The sequence below is a fragment of the Halictus rubicundus genome, chromosome 7, assembly GCF_050948215.1.
Source record: "Halictus rubicundus isolate RS-2024b chromosome 7, iyHalRubi1_principal, whole genome shotgun sequence".
NCBI classification, from domain to species: domain Eukaryota; kingdom Metazoa; phylum Arthropoda; class Insecta; order Hymenoptera; family Halictidae; genus Halictus; species Halictus rubicundus.
In genome coordinates this window covers 1,999,152-2,023,622 of record NC_135155.1, presented here as the reverse complement: position 1 = coordinate 2,023,622, position 24,471 = coordinate 1,999,152, and the positions used below count along the sequence as shown (strand labels likewise).

Below are 24,471 nucleotides of genomic sequence, written 5' to 3'. Positions count from 1 at the left end.
AAAGTGTTCTCCGCGGCTTTGTTAAGAAGTTATTAACGAAAAACACGCACCACAATCAGCGAAAGCTCCCGTTGATCGTGGCGTTGGCATTGGCTGAGTCAGAATCCGCATGCTGTATCCGCGCTCTGATTGGTCCGTATGTTTCGCTAATAACTCCTTAACAGAGCCGCAGAGAACATTTTCGCAAAGGAAAAAGATACTTCGAATTGCGTCAGGAATCACCCCTTCCAAGGAAATACGACATCTTTGGGACACCCTGTATGTATACCTGAGTAACCAGCGACTCACTTCCAACTTATTTTTCAAATATGTTCAATGTCCTTCGTAGACATATAGTTAAATTGCGATAGATTTCTATTATGTTGAATAATTATAAATTGTTTTATATTCTATCTTCATAAAGATATGTATCTTTGATGAAATGTAATCAAAAACTTCTATTTTCAGTTGGTATAATTCAAGAAAGTTTTTTAGAATGTTTCGTTAGATCCTTAAAAATGCTGAAAAATTATTTAATTCGCTACGAAATGGATTGCGAATTCGTTTTCTCGATAGACAAGCCACGATAAAAATGCAAACACTCGGTTCACGACCTAAATAATTATCTATTTATGTATTCACTTGGACGGCTTTATTGCTTACGAAAGTAAATTATACAAGCTAATAACTGGACGGCAGTCTTTTATGCAAAATAAAGTTTTTATAACTGCAATTTGTAAAGATCAGAATTTAAAAGAAGTTTATCTCCTCTGTCGGTGAGTTTAGTACGTTGAAATCATATCTAGCCGATACTTAAATATACGAAGTTTATTGATAGCAAGAAAGCAAAGAAAATAGTTGTAAAATATTATTATATAAAGGAACAAGGTTCAATAAAAAGGCCTGCATCGAAACTAGCATCTAATATTACTATAGCGTGATTCTGCGATATAATGAAAATACGTATGTAGTACCTCGTACTATCGAAAATCACGTACTGTTACATTGAATTTTCTCTCAGATATCGTGAATTATACTGTTTCTCCTGTAATACTACATTCTAAAAGTTAGCGCGGTATGTTTCATTGAAAAAGTGTAGAACTACATTCTATCACCAAATCACGTAACACAACGGTCTACTGAAAATCATATAATTACGAACTCGTAGTATGTAGTTACTAAATACATCTACCACGAAGTTACGTATTACATGCTATATTTCCTAAGAGGATGTTATATTATAGTATTGCGTCTCATTGCAAGTAACCAAATGCTACGTATTACCAAAAATCGTACACTGCTGTACAAGACTGAAAATTATTGCGAAATACTGGAGTCATAGTGAAGCATTTTTATTCACAGTGTCGTAACATCTATAAAATATAATTATTTCATAAAAATATTTTCGCTGTATGCTTTTTCGTGAATAAAATTACTATCTTCGTACAACGTGCACACAATGTATACGGTGAATGCTCATAAGCGCAGGTATAACATTCCTCGATGTTTGAATTATGGGTGCTTCACGTAGCGTAAACATAAACTCATGCGAGAAGGCTTGCACGAAAAATATGCAAAGGACGCCGGGAGGAATTCGCAACATTTCAAAAGAAATTCAGCATGGAAAAAGTGTAGTGTTGAGTTTCGAATGAATGGTCGATTAGGAAAACGCACGTAGCAGTAATTCATGTCCTTCCAGCGTTATACGCTTTTCATAATGAACATAAAATCAAAGTTCGCCGTGGAATGTGTAACAAGCGTAGTCAACCGTGTCGTTCTTTAAATATTTATGAGATATAGTCGCTATTCGATTGCTAATCTTCTTGGGAAACTCGAACGTCCGCGCGTAATTGAATATTGAATATTTATTGCACGTCCGCACTTAATTAAATATCGTACAGATCGCTGCTGTTGCATGGCAATCACTTATCGTCGGTATCCAACTTTCCTTCCTTCTACTGAAAGGATCCATGTAAATGATAACAACATTGGAATTGACTGAAAAGCAATGTCAACATTTTCACTAAGAAAAAGATTTAAATGATTCTGAACGGTAGATTTTAATATTCTCTTCGTCATTTTAATAATCTTTTGAACGATGTAACGTGGATTGATTCGATTAGACTGAAGATTTTATCGATGTTTTAATATTTAATCCTAACTCCCATTAGAATTTAAGACAAATTTTTATTTTATATTAAATTACTAAAGTCTAAAATCTACTATGAAATAATTTTAATTAGACTCTGTACTCTTCCTAGAATGTCTATTTCTATCACTCATTCATTTATATGTATAGCAGCATCACTGTTCACCATGTATGAATCTTTTCTGCTGTTTTTACTGCATTTTTACCTTTGCGAACGTTAGAAGCCAAATAGCACGAAAACACACCTTCTCCTTGTCTATCTTCGAATAAAAATAAACACAAGATTTAATCAAATGCGCAATGTTTTTTTTTTAACTTGCACGTTACAATCTGTTTGCTCACTATAAGGGTGTCTCAGATAAATTGGTTTGCCCAAGTACATGGTTTACTTTATATAGGTTTTGTATGTCCCAAGTGCCTAGCCGATAAAAGTCCCAGAACTATCCCCACTGCCGCGGGGTATACGCCGTGAGGGGCAAAGAAGCTCGAGAGAACTCGGTCGCTTCTAGATCTCCGATGTCCTATCCTGGCCGATATATGTCCCTGACTAGAGTCGTGTCTTGGAGATACATCGAGTAAACACTGTATCTTTGATACTTATTCTTGTATGAAGAGATTTCTCACGACAAAGTTGTACTATTTCAAGGGACGTGTGCAATGGCGAAAAGCGTTTCGGCGTTCAATTTTTTTGCAAAATTTCAAAATCATCCGTTAATGTATTCATTTATTGTTCCCCTCAGGGTTACAATCCCATTACATCACATCTCTCCTTCAACTCGCAAAATCGCAGACCACTAAATACACAGAGAGAGAGAGAGAGAGAGAGAGAGAGAGAGAGAGAGAGAGAGTCGCTACTGTCGCTTTTCAGTATACTAAGTATAATAAAATAATAAAAACGGACATACAAATATGAAATAACAATATATCAAAATAAAATAAAACAAACATAACGCTCGCCATAACGCAAATCATCCGTTAATGGAATCCTGTATTTTTCTTTCAATGTCCTTTTCGCAAAGGAAAAAGTTACTTCGATTGATCTCAGGAATCATCCCTTTCAAAGAAATACAACATTTTTGGGACACCCTGTATAACATTAGACTAAAAGGCTAAAACAGGGAAACAGTGATTACGGTTTAAGAATTATTTTATTCTATTTGCAATTTATTTGATTGTTTTATTGAAGTAGTTTATTCATTTCGATTTATTTTGACTTTAGAAATTAGGCTTAACGTTAGGGGAAAATGATTGTAAACATTGTAAATGTTTCACAAGACTACCATATATATACGTATGCACGGTATAGCTATCGTTGATAGTGAAGCTTGCAGATCGAGGCTCTCGTTTTTCAGACAACCGTGAAAAACCTGGCGAACTTTGGTCTGGCGACAACGATGCGTCGCGAATAGGAAAAAGGAGGAAGATAATCTATTGGGAAACGATACCACACGCACGCTCGCTCCGCACACCACCAGCCGCTTTTGCAACGTAGCCGGCACAGCAATTTATTGGTTACTTAGAATCAATTAGCGAACTCGCATTTATTACCCGTGGACAAGTCCCCGCTGTCATTGTCCGCGCGCTTTCTACTTCCATTCGGGGCGCGCGAGATTTCTTTATCGCGACCGTAAGAAGCAGCGCTGCTCAGCGTTCTGCCTTTCGTTTTATCGCGTATATGTATCTCTTTTATGGGGAAAGAGAACTGAATCGCGCGATCACACGAATCGAAATCGCTCGCCTACCAAATCAACAAAAATCCGTCTGAACGAGAACAATGGCGCGTATTTTGCCAAGACTTCACATTACATAATAGCGCGCTGTAACGAATATCCCATTCACGTTGTATTTCGTTCTAATAATTGTTATGCATAGTGGAAGGATTTTAATGATAACGGTAACAGAATTTCGTGGTTTGGGTAGTTTAAAACATTACTACCGTTCTTTCTACAGGAGGGGGAAATTGCCAAACGCGTTCCCTTCTCTTTGTACAGTGTTTACTCGATATATGCCCACAACACGGGTCTACCCAGGGATATATATCGGATAGAAGATACTATTCTTTGATACACTACTGAACGTAGAAAAGGACAGCGAAGCTTCTTGGCCTCTCAGGGTATACCCCGCGGCAGTAGCGGTAGTGGGGATAGTTCTGGGATTTTAATCGGCCAGATATTTGGGACATATATCTAGTAAAGACTGTTTGCCTTCTTCCTTCTATTCATCATTTCCTTCTAACATTTTTTACTCTATCCCCATTCTATCTCTTCTCTTTTTCCTTCTCCTATTTCTTTTATTCTTTCTTTTATTTTCTCTATTCTTCTCCCCCTCCCTTGTCTCATTCTTTTGCACCTAACATTACTTTTTCTCTTCCTATTTCCGAGCCCTGTTCCTTCCTAAGTAAGCTAAGGTTCAAGATGCCCTTGTAAATCCTTCAGGAACCTCCAGGGTCCACTAGGCCTTCAACAATCTTGTAGACATCATCATTAGACCGCAGATCTTTATGCAAAAGAAAATCTGTTGGTACTGTTGCAGATGAAAATACATACATTGATCGTTGCATCTTTTCTTTAGCTTGACGTTGATAATAATAAGCTTTATCGACAAAACAAAATTCTACGTTGTGCTAAAGGAATGTAGTACAGTTTCTACTCGATAAATGTTCAAAATATCTATCCTATAATTGTCTCAGAACTATACCCACTACATACCGCGGGGTATAGCCCGTGAGAGGCCTCTAGAATTTTGCTTGTCCTATTCTACGTTCAGTATTGGATCAAAGAATAGTATCTTCTAGCTAATAATTGTCCCTGGCCAAACCCGTGTTTTGGAAAATTATCGAGTAGACACCGTACTGCGTTTCAATAAAAAAATTTTCTAAACCAATCGAAAGAAACAAAAATTAAGTGAAAATGTGTTTCTTCTTTAATACATATAAGTCTGAAATAATGGAACCTTATATTCGTTAATTAATGTAATGTCTTCATAGTTTTGTTTTTCACTTATTCATTTCTGTCATGAATGCATAAAATCTGAAGTTAAATGTCACATCATAAAGAAATACGTTTTACAACTTTAATAGAAACAAATCAAACGTTTTATGGTATAACATATAATCAAACAGCTGCTACAGCATACGTTCTCAAACAATAGATGGATTCTTGCGAAGGATCTACCGTGTTTCATGAAACCTCAGTGTTACATAACGTATGAACACAACTTATGAACTTGTGACGTATGAACACAATGTACGAGCATAATGTACGAAATCTATTGAAGCTCGCGCAATGCTCACGAACTCGTTGGCGCAAACTCGCGAGTTTTATGGAGTGATAGTCTGCAGGCTGGACATTTACAATACACATAATTTGCATTTCTCTTTAGTTTTACAGAGATCCACGCAGTAGACGCGTTTAACAATGCGCGGCGATAATTGATCTACGATGAATATCCAATTAAGCTTTTTCTTTTTTCCCCTCGAGTCATCTTATCCGTTGTCACGTTATTTCGTCATGGAAGCACGTAACGCTCGTCAGGCCTCGACCGCGTTGCAGAAAATCACGTAAAACCTCGGCAACGGCTTCCTTATTTGTAAATAAAATGTAGGATACCTGGCGCCTGGCGTCTGTCGCGCGTCCTTTTCGGATATACGTCTTCTCAAGTCCGATTTCTTTCGCGGAATTAATGGCTCGCCGCATTGCCAATCGCGAACGACTAAACCTTGTTCTGTCGCTAAAGCACTCTCTGCAGCAAAATTCGTCTTTAAGGACGTATTCCTTTTATATTCCACGCAACTTCCACGTTTGAGTTATCAGGGAAACTTCTGGTTTTGGCTCGCGATCTGATAATCGCACGGAATCGGTCAAATAATTTCAACTTGTTAATGGGTGATAATGCGATTAAAAATGTTGGCATTGGCAAAATTAACACGAGAATGATTAGATCAAACAAAAGGACTGGTTTTAGATATTTAGTGCAATCATCGCCAACGTTATAAAGATGCTCTTGTGATACGAATAGAAGATTATCGAAATTATTAATGAACAAAAGGACTTTTGATTTGGTCCTTGTTTCTCTTAGAACTATTACAAGTCATACAGAATATACCTAAATAGAGTTTTAGCAGTTTTCATAATTTCACTACACGAGAGAAATTCAATATAATCTATAAATAATATAAATAGATAATTTAGATTAATACAAATAATGAAAAACTGCGAATTCTATTCATTTATGACAAAAATGATAATCAACTTATTAAAATTATTAATTAACTTATTTTATTTGGTTCGAATAGCTTGTAATAGATGCAGAACATTTTTATTTTTAATAAAATGTAAGACACAATGATAAAACTAAGACGGTATTGGTCGGAATCGATTAGGAACGAAGAGTTAGATCGACGTATATATTTGTTTTTTATTGCTCGATTGTTTTAGTGAACGCTAGGTCCAGCGAATCGCGAAACAGTGCAATGATTTCATAAAGAATTTATGGTTGACTGTTAAATGGTGCTGGGTGCCGCATGGGGTCAGTACGTGCACAATACTTCGTCTATGCTCGGTTGCGCGAGTGGAAGCCCATTCGCAAGACAGTGCTAAATCCTCGGCCTTCATTTTTCACTGTTCCTTATATTTCTAGTGAAAAGTCGATAGGAATGGGCGCAGCTATTCTGAGCATTTCGTTTATTCTATCCGCATTCTACGCAGCGATTAACGACGATATTGAAGTTGGTCAAGAGAAAAAGAGAGGTCAATGGACGCTTGTGAAAAGGAAAAGGAAACAAATCGCACGAGCACATTGAGAATTCGGTTGTGGATTCGAGTGAAAGTTGCGCATTTGACAAGAAAACGTGTCGAAATGACATCCACCGATTTTTGTGCAATTTTAGTAGAAAGCATATTTTATAAAAACGGTTTTACAACACGTATCTGAAATCGTTTTCATGATGATAAAAATGTCATTTTAAGATGGAGTGAAACGTGCTGCATACTATTGGAGCTAGACAAATTTTGTAAGCGGCTAAACTGTGTATTTCTTGATGAGCATTTTCCCATTTTTATCATATATTATAAGAAATGCAGCTGTGGAAACAGACCCGGAGAAATTTATTTAAATAATGCATTAGACTATAGTAACTTATTAGCTTTTTCATTCATGTTCTAAACAAATTAAGTGTTCAATCATCTTCTCTGACATTTATGTGTGAAGAGTATACATACATTAAAGTAGAACTTATATCTATAATCTCAATTCCTTAACACGTTCACGGACAGTAAAAATTTCAGTGATCTGCAAAAATAGACAGGCAATTTTTCTTGAAACTAGTTGTACTATCCGAAATCTGATTAGACATAAACAATAATAATAAGTTAACTGTCATTAGTAATGACAGTTGGTCATTACTTTGAAATGTATATTAATTACAAAAACTTAAGGTTGTATAAAATTAAATGAATAAAAATTGGCTTTAAAATTTGAATGCTATAGCATTCATGTCATTTTGCATCACTATGAAAATGAATGCTATAGCATTCACGTCCGCGAACGTGTTAAACAATAGAACAGGTAATTAACACTAGCTTTACGGGTCATTTGTTACGTATGGAGACGTTCTCCACGTTCATTTCGATTAGAATTTCTAATCTCTTTTCTGAGAACGAAAAACGTCCCAACAGGCCCCTTTTATTAACGAAAGATACTGTATGCCTTCTTTATATCAAAATCTCTAGACACTCCCTTCTGGCATCTGTTAATCAATATTCTAATAGGAAATAGCCCGGATAACCTTCATTAACCCCTTTCGTGATAATAAGTAACAAAAAATGTGACTGTGACCCTACGCGACATTAAATCTTAAACAGAGTACCCCTTTCATTTTCAAGGTATATAAACCCGTTCATTTTCATCCTCTTTGGTTCAGTGGAGATTCAGAAGCGGTTCAGTAATCGTGCAGTCACGTCGCGTCAATTCTAGTGAGATCTAGTTGAGATTCTATTTGGCATTCAACAATCGCTTTCCGACCGCGCATTGCCAGTGCGTCAAAACCGTGCATCGTAGGTAACAATTTCTCAAATTGTACACTTACTACATTCACTCGCGACACAAACAACTACACTTGTAATTATTTCAATTCAGAATATATTTGTCTTGTTTGTTACCTCGCGTAATCTACAACCCTTCATTATTGCCTAATATCCTAATCTAATAATTGAACGTTCCCACATGATACAATCTTACCGCTCGGATTGTATCAATTAAATTATATATAAGTTACGAGGCTTACTAATCTTAAATTCAAATCAACGAAGATTTCTCCAACCTAGTGGCTCCCCGGTTTCGCATTGGGTGCGTCCACGAAAACTATACCATCCTAGCGGATCCCTGATTTCGTATTGGGTTCTTCCGTATCCTAGCAGCTCCCTGGTTTCGCATCAGGTGCGTCTGTGAGTTATCCACCTTCCTTTCATATCGGGTTCGCCGCGTGTCTCTCCTAGTGACTCCCCGATTTCGCATTAGGTGCGTTCACGAAGTTTCATACTTCTAGTAGCTCCTCGGTTTTTGCATCGGGTGCGTGAGCGTTTGACTCCAACCTCCCAGAGGTTCCCTGATTTCGCATCAGGTGCGTCCTCGACGTCAACTATCCTAGCGGCTCTCCGATTATGCATTGGGTGCGTCCGCGTACCTAACTAACAATTGAAACCATATTCCTGGGGTAACAACCCCTCGCCAGCCTCTTGCGTTGCTCGCAGCCCTGGCTCGTAACACATTAAAAGCGACTATTTTACATTACTTTACAAAAGATACACCGAAAAAAATAAATTTGTTGAATAATTCCTCATAATCTCAATAATTGTAAACTAAAAATGTTAAAACTCATAATTTTGACGGATCCCGTAATCCTAGTGTAAAAATGGTTAAACCCACCCATATATTTTCTCATTTAAATTATATAATCACCACGGATCAGACAGGAAGTCAGTATCAATCAACGTTCGAAAGGACAATAACATATAAGGGAGAAAAGACCGCACTTGTTCAAAAAAAGGTAGATGAACTTATGTCACATCACACAAACGTAATAGTAACTTGTTCGAAGTCCGGAAAGTTAACACAAGATATTTATAAAGACTTCTTAAAATTTAATATATGTATTTAATATATAAATTACTATTACTATTTAATTACTATTACTATTTAATTACTATTAATTATCATTTAATATATAATAATAGTAAATAATACTGTCATTAGTAAATAAATACATGTTATTTGTAATTCAAAATGCAATTTTATGCATGAAATTTAATCGATTGAAATTAATAATATAAATATGCAATGATAAAACATAATGAAATTTTTAAAAAATGCGTTAGTCGATAGGACTCGAACCCTGGTCGTCTGGCTGAAAACTTGGCACGCTACCGTCGTGCTACGCCGACTCTTGGTACAGGCCAGAAAAAATACGGCATTACATAGGGAATAATGAAAGTTTAATCGTCAATATCTCGAAAACTATTGGGTATCTGCCCCTATAATGGTATATATTCGTGAACAGGAGAACGAGATCTATAAGTGTGCAAAGTTTCAACCGAATCGGTGACCCGAAGGTCGTGGCCTCTCCTTGTAAGTGTCCTCCTCGTCGATTTTGATGACCTTGAAATATGTTGTCAAGGACACCATTATGAACAACTTTGGCCTATACTTGTTACCGCCGCTCGGCTTTAGTTGTCCGAGATATTTATAAAAATAGTTGATGATGACCTTAACAACATATCTGGGTTAGGATCATCAAAATCAATTGCAAGACATAGGAGCTAAATATAAATTTATATTTTTCACTAATAATTTTAATATAGTGAGAATAATATACTAATACTCTTCTAATCTTTTCACTGTTTTAAATTGCACCTACACATTATTGTCATAAATGCATAAAATCCGCAGTCTAATCAATATCAATTGCAGAAGGACATATGCGAACCTCTTCGTCTTCGAAATTTTTTCTCTATCATGGAATTTTATAAACCAATGCTAAGTTGACTAAATGCACCGTTAATATTGCGAGAAGTTTCTGTCGCTTCGCATTCTAATCTGAACTCATAATTATTTATAGTATTTGCTTTTTCTCCATTTACGTTTTGACAGCAACCACAACCCAATAAGTTAATAGTTACGACAAAAGACAGAACACAAATCGATAGATGAACTCTCGCACTATCCATTGGTGTGTTAGGTCAGCGCAGAAGTTCGTGCCCGATTTCGTATTAAAATACAAGAAGGAACTCTTTTCTGGGGTTATGTTCGACCGTTGGATTATTCCAATACGGTGACAACAATAGATGATTTAAAAATCAACATTAATTGTGTTATTTTGATGCCGTAGGTGCCGATTTATGCGCAAAACTGGCTAAAAATTGGTGTTCACGGATCTATTTTTTACTGAAGTTCTGAAGCGGTCATTTAATAAATGAAATTATTTTTAAAACATAATGGCATATATATCAGTAAATAAAAGATGTCTCATACAGTTACGTTTTTATTTCAATTTAAGCATGTATAACCCCTATTTGATGACCCTTTACAATACTTTACATGAATGTGATCAGTAGACTGCGGATATTTTTTTAATTTTCCATTTTTGCAGGCAAATTTTAGGAAAGTGAAACAAATAAAATCTCATTTTTGTGGTAGTAGCCTTTGTAGATCTGGAATAAATAAAAATCGTACTAAATTCTGTGGGATTTTATATTATAGCATTTTTTGAAAATTTTCAGAAGCCATAAATGCATCAAGATCCGTAGTCTAGCTAATGAGATAAAACCAGCAATTATTTTTGCGCCAACCTAATAAAAAAGTAATTCTCTTCGAAAGTATGTCTGAATATCAACAAGAGTCATTGTACTACATCGGAGAATCTACCAAAAACATAGACGTCCGCATAGTTTTGTCGCCGAGTGTATATCATCGGGTGTTTTCAATGCAAAATAACGCATTATCGCCGTGAGGGCAACGAGAACGCTGTCGTCTTAGTTAGTATAAATTGAGATAGACGGACTGCCGTGGCTGCTCTAAAGAGATCGTGCGCATTTATTACTCTTTATTCTACGGGGATAAGCGATTATGTCGTTTAATTGTAAATATATTCCACGGCTGTAAGCATCGGGGAAGATAAACAGTGCTGGCGATTATATTTAACCGACAAAGAAACGAAGAGAATAGTCGGCAGCGGTGGCGACGACGCGCGACGTGCGCTCGCTGATCCACTAATCCGTTAATAAGGGCACTCGAACGACGGGGCGATAACAAAAATAAAGGTACCGAAGATAACGGCAGGCCATGATTACATGGTATTGCAAATACGATTATCGGTTCGATCAGAACGACGGAGAGACGATCGGCGAAGCGCGTCGCACCGGCACCAGGCCGCAGGAAACGGGCTCGGACAGAGATAGCAAGAACAGACTCTCGACAAAAGAGAAGGACACGGACAAAGAGGTGGCAATCGTTGATAAATGATTTATGCTTGCCACTTGACTCTTATTAATGCGTACGGTCTCGATATGTTTGCGTCTATATTCTTGCCGCGATGTTTACGAGCTGGTCAAGCACACTCTTATGCCGGGCTTCCAACAACGACTGGATTCCGCACAGCCCATGTGTCTCTTCTCGTTTCCGCGTTTAATCTCTCTGCCAATCATTGTTCGTAATACAGTGAATCCGAGTTTTATGTCAGCAGCTCGGGTCTTGTCGTTGGGACACTATTTTTTGATTCTTTGATTGATGCAGTGCTGAACGTAGAAAAAGGCAACGATAGCTTACCAGCATTTACAGTTCGCTGCGGTCGGTAAACTCGTCGTAACTCGTGTCTAGTGTTCCTGATTTCTCAACATTTTTCATTTCTCGAGAAGTGAGAAATAAGACTATATTTCTCCATAATTCTCGAGAATTATGGAGATATATATTGAGAATTATTATATATTGGGAAACTTTTACCAAACTTTTATAAAATGAAACATTACGCTTTTCTTTTGAAATGACTTCTTAAGAAGCATAATGCGTCTAATGTAGAATCAGATAATCTACTTCTTTTTTTTTGTAACAAAATCTGTAGCCGTAGAAAAATTTCTTTCATTTTGTGTGGATGTTGGCTTTATCGTATACAGAACATCCAAAAGTTGCTGAAGATTGAGTGTCTTTTTTTCAGTGGACTAAAAAATTTGGAATTCCTTTGTTAGAGTTCGGAATTTATTTTCTTCTCCCACTGAACTCTTGACACTAAATTCTTGAAGGCCATCTGCAATTTTTAATTCTAACTGTTTTTCCAGTGATAGTTCCCCATTTTGAGAATCTGAAAGTTTTTCACTATTTTCATAAGAATCATTGTCATATTTTCCAAAAAGTCTGCTTAGAATTTGTTTTGCCATTTTATACATATCTGCCTTGGATGTTAAATAAAAAAATGTATCTTCTGAATCTTTTTGCAGAGATTCTGGATTATGCAGATATTTTATAAGGGATACAACAATCTTGTCTCTTCTTTTAGATATTTCTTCTTTAATAACAACAAGAAACTCATTACTCAATTCAGTATTCAGTTTTTCTAGTTTTAAATAAGAACTTAAGAGAATTTAAAAATTTATATGTCATAAAATACATGAGATCATAAGAATTTCCCTAGATTTAAATCTCTCGAGAAATTTCAGTATTTCTCGAGAAATGAGAAATAATCTGTTATAAAATTTCTCGAGAAATTCTCGAGAAGGGACACTACTCGTGTCTCTTATGAATTATCTGTCCAAATCACAGCTGGGAAATGCTGCCGGCAAGACCCTACTGTTCTTTGATGCAGTGCCGAACGTAGAAAAGGACAGCGAAGCTCGAGAACTTCTTTATTTTTCACCAATTTATTCATGACTTTCACCAACATATTCGTGGAATTTTTCTGATTAAAATGAAACCAAATATCATATAATTCCGATGATATTTGAAATAAACTTATTGCTGATATTGAAATAAACTTTATTTAAAAGTAAAGTTGGATATTTACACAAATAGAAACTGAAGATAGGACTTCAAGGAGTAGCTTTGTGCCTTCAAATGGTGTACCTACGTCATAATAAATCTGTAGATTATAATATTATTTCTTGAGGAACCCTAGTACTCCCGGGGGAGGGGTCTCGACTCCACAGTTTAGAAAACTTTAAATTACGACTATTTTTCTTGGGTGAAAAATTCTCAAAAAATTATTTATTGTCGTTTGTATATTTAAGTATAATATTCCAAAGTCCTGTTGCTATAGGGAAAACATTACTGTGCATAGAAAAGAAAAACTAGACTACGCATTGCAGTGTCGGTACAGCATTGACGCGAGGACTTCTTATCTTCAAAGAATAATAAATAACCCTAGAGAATAACAATAATACATTCAAAGTATATAGTTTTTTAAGAAAGCAAATTACGTGGCTAAGTAAGAGGAAGCTTAGGAAATATAATAAAACATTAACGCACAGGTGTAATTGCGTATGCTCGTGTTATTAAACAATATTAAACGTTCACATAGGAAAAGACACTACAGTGTCTACTCGATAATTGTCCGAAACAGGGGTCTGGCCAGAGACAATTATCGGCTAGAAGATACTATTCTTTGATTCACTGCCGAATGTAGAAAAGGTCGTTGAATCTCGAAAAGCCGGGGCTCTCACGGGGTATGTATACCCTGCGGTAATGGGGATAGTTCTGGAACAAATATAGGCTAGATATTTTGGAAATTTATCGAGTAGAGACTGTATTAGGACGACCTAGTGTCATGGTGATAACGGCGTTTTATAAACTACATTCTGTGGAACAATAGTGTTGCTATGAAAATCTAATTGAATAAGTGACTTCGATTTCAAGAAAAATACATGCAACTGTCATTTTCATGTTTATTGTGCTATACCTACTTGAATAAACCTGATGCTTTTCAGGACTTTTAGAATGGAAAAATGTTAAAGTGGAATCCACTGTGAGAAATCTTAGTTTCCTACTTTCAGTTTGATTAATTAAATTGCTTTGATTTCGTGGGAATTTGTTGTGTCAACCATCAAATTTTTATTTTTCTATGATTTTTCTAATCGGATGTACTTGAAAATGGTTGAAAATCACGAAAGGATCATTTGCGCAACTATTGTTAAGAAGCAGACGTATGTTAGGGTTAATTTAAACAAGCACCATTGGGCGATGCCCTACTATGGAGTACCAGAGCAATTAAAATTGTCTCGTCGTTTGAGTGGACTGCATTAATTGCAACAGATCTCCCCATGAATAGGCCTCGCGTTTCTAAACGCATTAAAATCATCGTGACTAGAAACGATACCGACACAGAGCTTATCCGGTCAGCATAAAAACCGCCTGCGCGCTTGTGTAGATGCCAGTTCATGGTTGTCACGAGGCTGCAGTCTCAGGACCCCATGACGTCAACCTCCTTATCTCGGGGACATTGTCGTGTTTAGCACCAACGCGTGTCCTATTTTCTCACCGACATTCTGTGCGTTTCTTTACAGGTGTAAGCGGCGTCCGACAATATTTATCGACAGACGTATTGGCGGACACGTGCCGGAGCCCCGATATTTTTTACCTTAGATAAGACGATATACAGCCACGTCGAAGCGGAACAATTCCTTTCGCGTAATCACTTTCAGCGACGCGGACGATCTTATTTTCCAATCGGTCGGATACACCGATGCAATCAGCTGCAACCACTGTACCGTTCAAACGGAAAATTCTCCCACAATGGTAATTCTTCTCAAGGAAATTTGGTCCACTTGTTGTTGTACGTACAGTGAGTGTAAAAAGTATACGTACACCTCTTATAGAAAACCATACATTTCTTTATGTAATTGTACATTCTTTTATAAAACAAAAACACAATTACGATTATTATACGTTTCAACTACAAAATGTGATATAAATAAACTAACGAAAAGTTAACGTTAATGAGATATATTAAAAACAATCTGAAGTCTCTCAAAATTAGCACGCAAAAAGTATTCGTACATGTAACAAATTTAGCAATAAACGTGTTATAATTTGCGAAAATAAATCAAGTTAATATTTCGTTGGATAGCCTTTCAACTGTATAATTGCGTCCAGTCTTCTTGGCGTTGAATCCACTAAATTGGATGTGATTTCGTGTGTAATATTGCACCATTCCTCTTGAAGAGCAAGTTTTAATTGTTCTTTACTTGAAATATGCCGGGTCCGGATTTTTTTATCAAGCGGATGCCATAAATTTTCCATCGGATTCGTATCCGGTGATTGCGGAGTTGTGTTCAAATATTGTGGTGTGTTATAAAGCAACCACTCTCTAGTGTTGCGTGCTGAATAAATTTTTACTTTTTTGTGTAAATCACGGGTCTAGCCAGGGATATATATCGACCAGGAGATACTATTCTTTGATCCACGCCGAACGTAGAGAAGGACAGCGGAGGCCCCTCACGGGGTATAGCCGAAGGTAGTGGGGATAGTTCTGGGACTTTTATCGGCTAGGAATTTGGGACATGTGTAGAGTAAACACTGTATCCTTTCAGATACGATGCACAAAATCATGTGCAACACGAAAGTCTTGATTTTTTTCGAATCGTTATCCCGGTAATTTGCCTACACATATTTGCATAATATATGCTTATCAATATTCTACATCATGCACAGCCTTTTCACACTACATTTCGTAGGTTTGAAAGAAATGAAGTGCGTCTGAAATGTACGCCGCTCTAAAATTGTTTAAAAGAAAGTTTTCTATTGTTAGAATTGCTAGTATTAAATCGAAGTAGAAACGTAATCAGTAAATTTGTTAAATATCCGGATAGTCGTGGCATACAAGAAGAATTCTGATCCTATCATCGAATTCAAAAATGTTCGCTAGACAAATTGCCGAAGATGCTGGGTGTTATGCTAGCTCTACGAAATATCGAATATTAAACAAAACTGATCAATTGTTTTTCTGTATCTTCCATTTTTGAAACACATGTCCTATTATGTAGTTCAGGCTTGGCATTTAACTGGCCCGATCCGAGGCTTTCTCGAAGGCTACGCCCTCTTGACCCGGCCGCGCGTCTCGTTCCCCGTGACGGTCCAAGATCCCGAGCCATCTCAGGCCCGTACCATATCAACTGCGCGTGGTGCATTAAGACAACACCCGTATCAATAGGTTTCCACATTACCCGTGAGGTACTATTGACAATGCGTTTCTTTTTTTGTCAGTGGTATACCCTGTAGGACTATTCTACAGCGACGCATAATAAATGTCAGTCTACATAATTTCAAATCTTCTTGAAAAAATCTAGTTTTCCTAAATATCAGTAAAATTTTGACAATACAAGTAAAAACTATATTCCAAATTTATTTTCTCGAAATTATCATGCGATGCAGTGGAATAAGCTTACAGGGGATACTACCAACAAAAAAAGAAAACGCATTGTACCTCATGGGTAATGTGGAAACTTATTGATACGGGTGTACGAGCCTGAGGTGGTTCGAGAACTTGGACCGTCACGGGGAGCGAGCGTAGCTTTCGAGAAAGCCTCGGATCGGGCCAGTTAAATACCAAGCCTGATGTAGTTTGTCGCATTAATTTGTCTTGAAAGTTTACATTTTTGTAGATAAATTCATACGGAGCAACAACATTTTAGTTTTACCAACTGAACTGAATAAACAAAAAACAGTGTAAAGCGATGTATCGTACAAGAAATTTAATTTATTTTTTCTACTAAATAAAAATTAACAAATTAACAGGGTGCTATCTATCTTTTTGTCCCTGACTGTAGTATCCTCGATTAGTGTTAAGGTCTAATGATGTAGCGTGTACAGTCTTTATTCGACATATGTCCCAAATATCTAGCTAATAAAAGTCCCAGTGAGGGGCCTCAAAGCTCGAGTGGCCTCGGTCACCGAGGAGTGTAAACATACTACATAATCTTCCAGCCGATAATTGCCCTGCCAGACTCGTGTTTTGGACATATATCGAGTAAACACTGTAATACGGTTAAGTTAGCAGTACAACTTTCATTCAGAGCACAATAAAACGATAAAAAAAATCATATATCAGGTTTTGGGAGATTGATGCAAACGAGAAGCTTCGGTCGTCAAATCTATGGGAGTTTTTAGAGACGTTTCAAGCATTTCTGAGAAAGAACGTATCTTCCTATCCACTATATTATGCATAAACAACTTAGAAGACAATAAGCGATGGATTCTAAAGGTAGAGGTTTCAAGCTTCAAACTCAGCCCGGGTGTATTGTTGAACCTTTTTTCGAGATTATAACAGTTTAAATAAAAACAATTTTCCAAAAATTGGAAATTTATTTTGCCAATACTTTTTGAAGCCATTGTAGCTATAAAAATGATTGAAATGTCTGAATCACCAACAGATTATGATAACATCTGTAACATTGTACAATGTAGATCGTACAAGAGAAAATGAACAGTCACACGTTGTCTCTGAAGGGTTAATTAGATTAAAGACCAGTATTGTTATTATAACAATAGCAACAATTTTGGATCATTCCAAATGGAATATCGAGTTTCATCCTGTTACAAGTATTCAAAATATGTATCGTATAAATCTTCTATTTGACTAATTATTAACACCTAACGTCATCGTCACGCAGAAAATGGTGAAATATTTCAATTATAATACCTTTTTTAAAATGTAAAATTCAAAATTCTGTTTTATCTGTATCAGAATATACACTTCTCACATACCGATATTCAAGAAAATAGATTAACATTTAATTGGAAAAATTAACAAGAATGTGCTATTTTTCAAGATCTTGTTCAAACAAATGGTAATATTGGAAATGTGGTTTTGCAGATCTATTCCTAAAAAAAAACACATCAATTTGCTACTTCAACCATCCTTCTAGCTCTAATAGTTTCCGAGATATTCGACCAAATACGGTTCCGACCCGCACCACTGAGGGGTGTTTTAAAAATATGTTTCCAATATTTTCCTGAAAAACTCCGTTTTCCCAAAGTTTCGTAAAAATCGACGTACGTTCCATTGTAAGTCCAACACACACAGCACTGTTTTGCAAAGAGACGTTACTTACTGAAGTCTCCAGGACATGATTTGCAGCAACGTCCAGGAAGCAGGACAGGCTCGTGGCACGTTAGTTTTGGGCATTCGTTCTTGATGTTGCGGCAATGGACCCTCGCGACGATTCGTCGTTTCTTTTGCACCTGAACAGAGGAAACGAAACACCTGTCAATGAACTGATGGAAACTGGAGAATTACGATGAGATAAGTATTTTAATGAGGACCAACGCGCAGCGGTAGGCCGAATCTTGTAGTAGGTACCGTTTCCAAGTGGACACGTCCCCGCAATTGACGTTTGAAAGTGCGGCTGCAATGTTCGCGGGCCTGTAAACGCGCTCACATGTTTATTACCGCTTTACGCATCGCTGACGATAGTTGTAACGTTTACATACACGCGGCACGCGATAAATCTATCGGCAAGTAATTGGTAGGTGTTATTGATCACAAAGGACTCGTTTATCACGGTCAATGGTACCATTACCCGGGACAGGATTTACAGTTCCCCAGCGTAATATAAATTATTATTTAATGTCTTTGTCGATCGCCACTTTCTACCGGGTGTAGACGAGACAGCCGGAGAAAAAAAAGAATTGACGACCCGTCATGTGAACGTTCTAAACCACGGTCAATGGTGCCGTTAACCATTGCGTGCCAGAGCAACGGGTACGTCTTGTAAATCCCCTGACTTCGCCGGCTTTCCACTGTAGATCTGTCGTTTCTAACCTAAATAAATGCTTTTTGCGTTCAAAACGTCTTACTTACAGGCCACGGTGTCGTTCTTTACGATACATTCATGTACCCCAGCATGATTCAATCCGGGCACCGTAAACGGGCGTAGAAATACTCTTTCTTGCGTTTGCACTTTAGTTAAATGTCATATGTTTCCTGGTTCCTCTTGAATCCTTAACCACTCAGGGACGACGCGTGATTATTGGTTTCTTTCTGTACAATCGACGGTGTACAGTTTCACAATAGGTACCGTCAGTATGCTGGTTACTAAAGCTATGTCCACAGAGAAGCAACTTTTAGATGATCTTGCATATATCTTGAGAAGGTCGCCAGTTTTATCGAATAAAAGAAGAAGAAGGCAGCAACAGACGTTAAAAAGTCTTTCAATGTTGCTTCTGTGTGGATATACATATGTATATTAATAGCTTCAGACTTTTTCGTATTTTTATAGCCATTTTCAAATTTGGCAACGTACGGGTAACGATCATGATTTTGTTTTTTTTATGTAAAGAAAATCAAATTGATTCTATGCAGACTATTATTTAAAACTGTAATACATAGCATGATACAGTCTCTACTCGATAAATGTCCAAAATATCTAGCTTATAAGTGTCCCAGAAGTATCCCCACTACCGCGAGGTATACCCCGTGAGGAGCCCCGAAACTCGGGAGGCCTCGGTCGCTGAGGAGTGTAAACATAATACTTAAATAATAAAAATATGAATGATGAAAAATAAAAAAGTTTTTATTGGATTAGTAGTGAACTCACACTGACCAATCCGTATTATGTTTACACTTCTCGAGCTTCGCTGTCCTTTTCTACATTCGGCAGTGGATCGAAGAATAGTAATTCTAGCCGATAATTGTCCCTGGCCAGACCCGTGTTTTCGATAATTATCGAATTTGACTCTGCATTTGATATTCATATGAAGATATTCATATCTTTTTTATATTTTGTAAAAGGATATGTTTCGTTCAATAGAATGTTACAACTATAAAACCTGTTACCGAATCGAACGTTAGTAGCGAATGTATTATTATTAAAATCGAGGAGGGTGTCTATGGTTTTGTAACTTCGAAAAAGTTTGTCATTTATTTTGTTTCATATTGGAATGGGACCGTGTCGCAAAATTGCAATGTTCATTGTAATACCATTCTACCGTTCTAAACAAAATCGTATATTAATACGTTCTAATAAATAAGTAAGTAGTAGTAGATTGTAACGGATAGTCGTGCAGTTAATATGTTCTAATAGATGACCACGTAAAAGAACGTTCTAATGTGTATCGACGTATTAGTATGCTCCAATAAACAGGTACGTAGTAATACGTTCTGACAGTTAGCTACGCCGTAATATCTTTTAATAAATCGCCATGTAGCGATACTGTCCGTTAACAACTACGTAGTAAGACGTTCTGAGCGAAGAAAACTACATTTTACTATGTTACGTAAGAAAATTACGTCAGGATTCGAATGAGATACATCACTTGTAACGGTTAATTTCATTATCTTATTATTTTAGATACACGACGAACACTTTCAAAATCATCTCTCGAAATAAAACAACAAAATCAAACTTCAAAAATAGAATAATTATGAGACAAAATTAAACGATATTTGACATAACATTTCAAATGATACCTAGATCGCATGTGTAATCATTTATAATTCAAGGATTTGAAATAATAAGTAAGCCTCTTAGAAATTAGCCCCCCACTTTTACAATTAAAAAATTTCAACAGTTGTGCTGAATTGTGCTGTTTGTGCTACATTGCGCTCGAATGTTAAAACTATAATATCAAAAATGCGATAAAAAAGAAGAGAAAAACGATTTTTAGAGTAGCCCCCGACTTTTCATTTTTTGCAATTTTCTCTATTGTGCTGAGTTGTGCTAACACTGTGTATACTTTAGTATTACTATTATTTACCATAACTTATTATTATTTTTATTATTAAAAATAACTATTTTTTTCAAGTAATACTTTAGCTACTTTTTTCTACGTTCGGCGTGGATCAAAGAATAGTGGAATCCTGGAGGATAAATAACATCAAGGCCCGTGTTGCAGACATATATCAAAAATACACTGTACATAGTGCAATACCGGTATTAAAATCATACCGGTTATAAGTCCGTAATTACTAGACTGTGGATCTTCATGCAGAATAAAAATTGACTTGATCAATTGTAAGAAACAGAAGTTTCTTCTACTGTATTTAGAGTTTTGTATTTGACCAATCCATTTTCGTGATAAATGCATAAAATCCGCAGTCTACTGATTAAAAATAACAGAAATATTCGAGGTGGTCATAGTTATTGGTCCACGTTGTATAAAAAGCCTGTAGGATTACAAGTACCAGTCAAGATGGGATATGTTGACTTCAAACTGAAAGCGGCGTTGGATTCTCGGACGGTCGGACGGACATGCGTCGACCGGTCGATAAATATCCAAGTTTAGAGGAGATTTGCGGCGTCTAGGTATCTTTGAGTGTGAAAAGCCAATCTCACGGGATTCTTTCAAGCTACGACGGGCCGCCACAATGCTGCCGGAGACGACAAAGATGACGGCAACGAAGCGGATAGGGATCGTAGACGTGCGCGGATCGGCGGGGTTCCGATTACAGCGGGCCGAGGTGCGGAAATTAAGTTCAGGGTTTTATAGAGCTGCACGGCATTCCTGAAACACGAAACGATACGCGTTCGATGTCGATTCGGTTGGCGGGACCGGCAGAAAAAAAGAAGGAAGAGAGGAGAAGCGAGGCGGAGAGAGCGCGGTCGCCGGCAGACGTTAAACTTCGAATTACACGAGAACCGGGGCGCCAGTGGTAAATTTTCTGTTTCAAGAGGCGACCAGCCCTCGTGAGACAGTCGGGTACACGCGGGTAGATGGAACTTTTATCGGTCGAAGATGTATTTTGGCGGCAAGCCGTACAGTGGTGTCCCAATCGAACAATTTAGTTACATTTTGTTTCATATTTTTGAAATTTTTTTTTGTTTAACATTTAAATTATGCGTACAATTAAAGATTGTTTAATACAAAAGTTGAATGGTTCCAACGAAAGCAAACGATGGCGTGTTAATTTTTCTTATATGTGCAGAGGTTCTCAAGGTCAACTTTGATTCTGTAACTGGAATCACATATTTTTTAAATCATATGTCTGAAGAATAGTATATTTCAAATACAAAAGTATTAATCCATGTTGGTGTCCCGAAATTAATATTTAAAGAGATATTTTACGAGAAGTTGCCTTGAGGATTAAGACCGCGCAGTTCGTCAGAGACAACAAAAAGAAATATTATCTGTGAAAAATTATATTGTATATTCCCCGAACATCTGACTGTTTTATAATTTTAAATAACAACAGGCAAAAAATTAATTTGATCATGGTTGTCAAAATAAAAATTGCCTGCATTGATTACGAGATACAGGAGACACATAGATATCTATTTCTTCCTTTAATAATTATAACAAGTTGAAAATAATACAATAGTGTATTTAAATCCTCTCAATATTTCCAGTGTTTCGAATACGTTGTACTCATTCTTATTATAAGTGTCGGCACTTTGAAAAAAATTAGCCTTTATCTATATATAAAGGAAGCTTTTTCTGGTCATTAATGTAGTTATTTTGTTGCGTCGACTAGCATCGACTAGAGAATATATTAAACTGTATGTGTGTAAAATTGCAGCTCGATCTTCCAACAGTTATTGAGTTATCCTGCCCGCCAACTCTAAAAAAGTACAATAGTTTCAAGAAGAACGCGTTTGAAGTTTGTGTTTATCTCCGCTTTAATAAAGATAATTTTTGGGTACCCACAGCTATTTCCGTTAATACTTCGCATTTCAAATTTTAACTTTGGGAATATATTCTATAGATGTACTATTGTTGTTCAAAGCAAAGAAATTTCTTTTCAATTCACTATAGCAGGATCCTCCTCGTCTCGGGAGGGTGAGGGGGGAGAGTAGTGTTCCTTCTCGAGAATTCTTTCTTGAGAATTTCTCGAGAAATTTTATACCAGATTATTTCTCATTTCTCGAGAAATACTGAAATTTCTCGAGAAATTTAAATCTAGGGAAATTCTTATGATCTCATGTATTTTATAACATATAAATTCTTAAATTCTCTTAAGTTCTTATTTAAAACTTTAGAAAAACTGAATACTGAATCGAGTAATGAGTTTCTTGTTGTTATTAAAGAAGAAATATCTAAAAGAAGAGACAAGATTGTTGTATCCCTTATAAAATATCTGCATAATCCAGAATCTCTGCAAAAAGATTCAGAAGATACATTTTTTTATTTAATATCCAAGGCAGACATGTATAAAATAGCAAAACAAATTCTAAGCAGACTCTTTGGAAAATATAACAATGATTCTTATGAAAATAGTGAAAAACTTTCAGATTCTCAGAATGCGGAACTATCACTGGAAAAACAGTTAGAATTGGAAATCACAGATAGCCTTCAAGAATTTAGTGTCAAGAGTTTAGCTGCAGAAGAAAATAAATTCCGGACTCTAACAAAGGAATTCCAAATTTTTGAGTCCACTGAAAAAAGGACATCCAATTTTCAGCAACTTTTGTATGTTCTGTATACGATAAAGCCAACATCCACACAAAATGAAAGAAATTTTTCTACGGCTACAGATTTTGTTACAAAAAAAAAAAGAAGTAGATTATCTGATTCTACATTAGACGCATTATGCTTCTTTAGAAGTCATTTCAAAAGAAAAGCGTAATGTTTCACTTTATAAAAGTTTGGTAAAAGTTTTATCATTTTATTTCAATATTTATTTATTTTTATTTTTTTAGAGAAATGAAAAATGTTGAGAAATCAGGAACACTAGGGGAGAGGGAGGGAAGGAGTGACAGAGGGCGGAAAGGTGAAAGGGGAGGGGGAAAGTAGGGGTTAGAGGGGGGGGGCATTGCGCTCGGACTAGTGGCTTACGGACGCGTGAACTCTATTTTTAGCTTTGGAAGAACGACAGTCCCTCTTCAGTGTATATGAGGAGCTATTGATAGGTCGCGGCTTTCGTTGCGAGCAGCAGGCAGACACGTCGCGTGAATCACACGAGATGTTGTTTCTTTACCTAAACTCTCACACCGGGTTGGTGACCACCGTTACGCGTTTCGCTCCCTTACGGTTACGTTCTAAACGATTTCAGACGCGAGATTCGAACGCGGGATGACATCTGAAGCTATGACAACACTGAAGCAAGAACGAGCGACTTTTAGTTGACGATGCATCCATCTTGGAAAAAGGTCGCCACTTTTACCCAATAAAAGAAGAACAAGGTAACAAAGACGTACAAGGTAGACGTCACAAAAGTCACTCGATGTTTCTTCAGTGTGTACACAGCTTAACGGTGCGTTTATGTCGTAGTTGCAGTATCTTTTTGCGTTAATAGGATGCATGCTGGTAGATAACAACAATTAATCTTCAAAGTAACTCATTTTTGCGAAACCTTAACGCGTTAATTGCCGATCAACTTGAAAAAATGCCACAAAATCAAAGTGTTAGGTTGGTGCATACGAAATATTAAA

The 24,471-nt window shown here is 36.7% G+C and overlaps 1 protein-coding gene across 1 annotated transcript in view; it reads right to left on the bottom strand.

The window, feature by feature from the left end:
• Positions 1–24,471, bottom strand: part of Sog (chordin short gastrulation) — a 248,134-nt gene that overhangs the window by 50,251 nt on the left and 173,412 nt on the right. The window contains exon 3 of the mRNA XM_076791136.1: positions 18,217–18,346. Coding sequence (XP_076647251.1) covers positions 18,217–18,346 — 130 coding nt within the window. The remainder of the gene's footprint in view (positions 1–18,216; positions 18,347–24,471) is intronic.